This window comes from Corvus brachyrhynchos, unplaced genomic scaffold (genome assembly GCF_000691975.1).
Source record: "Corvus brachyrhynchos isolate BGI_N302 unplaced genomic scaffold, ASM69197v1 scaffold200, whole genome shotgun sequence".
NCBI lineage: Eukaryota > Metazoa > Chordata > Aves > Passeriformes > Corvidae > Corvus > Corvus brachyrhynchos.
Window position 1 is genome coordinate 27,430 of NW_008236184.1, and position 5,148 is coordinate 32,577.

The 5,148-nt window shown below is 42.1% G+C and overlaps 1 protein-coding gene across 9 annotated transcripts in view; it reads left to right on the forward strand.

Moving 5' to 3' along the window:
* Positions 1 to 95: 95 nt before the first annotated feature.
* Positions 96 to 5,148, forward strand: part of TBC1D2B (TBC1 domain family member 2B) — a 35,597-nt gene continuing 30,544 nt past the window's right edge. For 6 of the 9 annotated variants that reach the window (XR_001862913.1, XM_017737161.1, XM_008636704.2 and 3 more), the window contains exon 1: positions 97 to 737. Coding sequence is in view for 7 of the 9 variants with exons in the window: in XM_017737161.1 (XP_017592650.1) it covers positions 602 to 737 (136 nt within the window). In the remaining 2 variants the exon portion in view is untranslated. Of the gene's footprint in view, positions 738 to 5,148 lie in introns of all 9 variants that reach the window. The other 3 variants (XM_017737178.1, XM_017737180.1, XM_017737185.1) reach the window with 2 other exon arrangements.

The following is a 5,148-nucleotide window of genomic DNA, read 5'->3' on the forward strand; positions in this document are numbered from 1 at the left end:
TGGTCGTGTAGATTAAGCATTAAGGGTGGGTGTGGGGGGGGTGGGGTGGGGGGAGGGTGTTTGTTTTAAATACAGTTTTTCTATAGAATCTAGTTAGCTCATGGGATCAGGAAATACACTATGTGGATTTAGTCATTAAAGTAAGAGACATTGCAATGCATTATTCATTTGTTGGTTTCTGCTGGCAAGAAAGCAAGTTAGAGGAAAATGGGCATCTTCCTGAATGTGTATGGGAATTTTTTCCCATAACATAGATTTGTAGTTGTATGTTCAAACAGTGCTTTGTGTGTAAAATATAAGATGCTGCTGCATTTTCTAATGTTTGAGTGTAAGACTGAAGAAAAAGAATGTATGAGACTATTGGAAAATTCTGGCATGAGAATCATGGAGGTGCATGTGAGCATAAGGTGCATGTGATGCATTGTGGTTATTTCTTTTCAATCATACTGATTTTGAGTGATGATGATACCTTGGTGATCTGCTGATTATCTGTGTTGGGTTTATTATTGCACTTGGAATTATTGTGCTCATGTACCAAGGATATGCAGAGGTCTCATCAATGCTCTGCTTCTGTGTCCTGTAGGCTGCAACTCGTCAGGACATGACCTATTGGCTTCAGGAGTTGCAGCAGAAAAGGTGGGAATATTGCAACAACCTCGACGCAGCAAAAAGGGACAGCCGGACTTCTCCCACACCAAGTGACTTTTCCAAAGGTCTTGTTGCCAAAGACAACCCTGGTACGTTGGAAATTTGAGTGAGAACAGAAGGCATGGCTCTCTTCAGTGTCAGTTCATCAGTACAGTGTGTTGCACGGGGATAGAGAACAGTCTTAAGAGAGCTTTTTTCACATCTGTTAATCAAGTAACTCTATGTGAACTTTGCATATGCTACAATTATTAACCATACATGTGATTTTATATCGTTTACAAAATTTGTTGATTTCTTAAAAACAGATTTCTAGAAATGGAGTAATCTTATGATTAGATTTCATTAAGTACAGCTTAGATTAGGTAAGTTGTCTTTCAGTGGCTGCAATATCTTAAAAATTTAGGATGGTAAATACCCTGAGATGTAAACTCCAGTTTTTAATGGGATCAGGTATATTTTGCATTCTGAATGACCGTACTTTGTTCCTGAAAAGGTATGGTGTGGTGGATCTATCTGACTGTGATAAAAATGTCCTGCCTTTCAAAACTGGAAGACAGTTTGCACTGATACTACATATGTGAAATTCAGTCTCTGAAATACATTTAGGCAAGGAAAACGTAATTCTAGACTAGTGACAGAGTTGTAAAAATGTTCCGTGCATTATGCAGTTATTCTGCATTTTTTTACTACATTGCATAGGCACTTGTGAATTGTTTGGTCCTGAGTCCTTACAGAAATGGATTCCTTGCTGATTTGTTATCCATAAATAAGACTGAGTAAAATCCAGTTCTGTGCCAAGTTAGGCATCAATTGGCTCTCTTGGGTTTAGGCAGAGTCTTGAGGTCAGACATATTTCATCAACAGATGTCACATTTGGTTGATGACTCTTTGCTCCCACTGGAAACCCAGCGGTGTTGAGCTGTTGTTGTCACACCTTGTCCCCTCCCCAGGTTCAGGTCCTGCTGCAGTGTTGTCCTCTAACCCAGTTTGCTGCTCTCTTTTGAGAGAATGTGCTGCTTGTGGCTGCTTGCTCCACACAGCTGGCCTCACATGTGTTTGCTGGGGGCTCAGCTGGGCCATTCAGCCACTGCAGGCAGTCCCTGCTGAAAGCAGAGCCCAGCTCCTCCCCTGAGCTGGTGCAGGGCTGGCCCTGCCACGTGCTAATGCAGGGCCTGCAGGCAGCAACAATCAGCCCTTTCTCCAGGTTAGTTTTTGGCCAGTGTAGTTTCCAGAAGTTGTTTATTGTAGGGACAGGTGGGTGCCAGGATTAGCCCAAGAGAATTGTTGGGAATGCCAAGTGGGATGGTTTGAGAACACCTTTATGGCAGGGGCCAGTCTGGGTAGCAGCTTGTCAAACCGTATGCTCCAGAGCACACGTATTGGTGGGCAAAAATGTAAGTGTTGCAAAGGCGAACAGACTTTGGCTCTTTCAGCCCTTTCTCTTTCTGCCTTCAGCCTCGTGTTTTCTGCTGCACAAGCTTCCTTTTTGTGTTGTGTTTAACTGACCCTGTGCTGAGTAGGTTGAGTTCAAATGTTAGCCAGAAAGGAGGACTTTTTTTCATTTCTGCTACATTAATGAGTGGAATATGTTCAGTGTGCAATCAGGTGACTTGCACAGCTGGTGGACAAGAGGGAACAAGGCACAGTGACTAAATACAGGAAGGCAGAGTAAAGCAGCAGACAGGCCTGGCCTCTTGGCAGCAGTGTTGGATCACATCAACTCTAATATGTAACTTGGCCACAGAATCTGTTCGTTCTTGTTTGTGCTACTTCCCTCAGAGCTTGGGTACAGTGTGAAACGAGCCTGCTGTCACTGCAGCATGTGCAGATACTGTTCCCTCTACACCTGTTTTGCATCACATCCAGTCATTTAGTCACTCATCTGGTGTTTTCCTTTCCTGTAAGGCATTGGGGGCTTTCTGGATGAGCAAGCTGAACCTCTTTGTGTGTTTTTTGGATGTTTGGTTTGTTTGTTTGTTTTGGTTGGTTTTTAAAATTTAAATTATTATTGTTGTTATATCCAGGACAAGGAATGTCAACATGAAATGCATGGGTAGAGTAGGCCTGTCCCTTTCAGGGGCAGCCTGCAGTTAAACTGCGTTATGTAGAATTGGAGCTGCATCTAGAGTATCTCATTTTCTAGGACAAATCACAGTGATGACTTATCATCAACTGAAGTATTTAAGCAGGGATTTCTTCTGGGGAAAATGCAAATAGCCAGAATGATTGATGGTTGTTTCTTCTTTTTACTCAAGTACTCCAAGAGTTTCCCCTAGAGTTATAGGATTCTGTAAGGCCCTGGTTTCATGTTGATGACTAACATATGTGTCCTATGGCTTTTTTTAAACTCTTTTTTTTTTTGAAGCAGGCAATGTGCATGCAGTGATGTGCTTTATACTGGAGCACAGAAATTGGATTATTTTGCTAGTGCTTGAGTACAGATGCTGTCATTAATGTTTTAAATGGGGAAGTAGTCTGTCTTCAGTCCAAACCCAGAACTGCTTACTGCAGCCTTGCCTGTTTGTCCTCCCCCTGTCCTCTCCCATCCCAGTTCAGAAATCTGGACTAGCTGGAACATACATGAAGCTAGATACTGCTTTGTGGATCAGCTTTGAAAGGTTTTTAAGAACATTCAGTGTAGTGAAAAATACTTCAAAGTATTTTTCAGAGTGGGATGTGGGAAAGTTAATATTAACAAAAATTACACCGTAGGATTTGTTGTGGAGGTACCTTACTACCATGGAAGTCAAATAAATTATTTATTCTTTATAGGATATGGGATTATTATGTTTTTCTTGAAATCAATTGAATGTTAATGTAGTTTCTATAATTTCAGTTCTTAATTTGTATTAATGAAACATGCAAGGCCATGCATTTATAAGATTGTTGTGTTTTGAAATAAGTTCCAAAACAAGATTTTTTTTTTACTTGGAGGTTGCTTGAGCAACCACACTCATTTGTTGTGCTGGGTGTGCTGTGCAGTCCATACCTCTAACCAAGGTGCTGGCTGGTGCAGGCAGGGGAGGATGTACAGTGAGCAACCTCAGGGTGCCACATTCAGACAATTGGCATGTCTGTGAGGGGAAATGCATTTGTTGGAAATTCAGCTCTTGAGCAATTCCTTTACCTGGGCCATCCTCTAAAGGGATTTTGCAGAATCTGACAGGTAGAACATGAAACAAGCTGAAAGTGTAAAGGCAGAATGTTAGTGTTCAGCCCTGGCTTTGAGTATCCATAAGTTTTTGATCTGTGTGGTGTGGGTTGGTTTTTTTTCTTTTGGGGTGTTCAGGTTTTCTGGGGCAGGGAGGGTTGGTTTTGGTTTTGGTTTTAATTATTATTTTGTAGTTAAAAACTAATTATTATCATTCCTCTTCATTAGACAGTAAATATGATCCCATGTTTATTTTTATCTAAGCTATTTTAGCTGAACTGTGTTCAGTTCAAACAGCCATGGTCCAAAAGAACTTGGAATTCCCATTGGCTGATAAGGCCCTGAAGCATCTGTTCATAAGAATCAAGGGAGTGTAACTTGTACCTCTATTTGAAACATGACATGATACATTTCTGTGTCAGATACCAGTTTTCAAGGGTTTGGGAGATTCCTAGGGTCAGTGATCTTTTATACTTCATATTGTTTACCACAGAATGTTCTTTCTACTTCTAATCTTTGATACTTGATAAAAGTAACCCTCTGCTGAGTAATTGGAGGGTTCAGCTTGCTTAAAGATGGTCTTGCTGCTGGTACCAAGCAGTTGTCAGAGAGAAGGCTGAAAGACCCGTGATGAAAGAGGGCATCATAATTTCTTAGGGTTTTATTTAAGTCAAAGTCCATCAAATATTTATGTTACTTTCTAATATAAATGTTGAATCCAGTCTGAGTGTGTTGTCAAAAATTCTTTAATCCACTTCAGTAGTTCATGAATTATATCAAGAAGAATCTGAAAATTGCATTTGGGCTTGTTTAACTTGCCTTTTCAGAGGGTTTGTAGAAGGCTGTAAACCACTTTATGCTTCTCTCTAATGGTTTTGCTATTCACAGTATATTCCATATTCTGGACTTTTTACTCCCTCTGCGTGCTGGAGGGAGAAAGCTGCTCTCCAGGCTAATGGAAACATGGAGGTAGCACAGACACTGCAGCTTGTGCACTCTGTGTTTGCCAGTGTGGTCTGTTGGAGACCTGGCTGGCTGGTTGGATCAGCCTGGGTCCTCTGGCCATTGTTAGCTGTGACTCAGGGCTGGGCCTGGTTCTTGGCTGATTCCTACGGAGCCATTTGGAGCCTGTGGGGATTTGCTGGGGTATGCAGGACTCTGCTGCAGCTCTGCATGGCCTGGCCATGGGTCCCACACCTGCCCAAGTGCACAGGAGAACTGGGTGGGATGAGGAGGAGCTGCATTCAGCTCAACCAGAGCTCGTGAATCCTCACTGATGCAGGAGGTGTCTGATGTGTCTGCAGAGCTGTGCCAGTGTTCTTGGCTCTGGCAATGCCCAGCCTGGATAG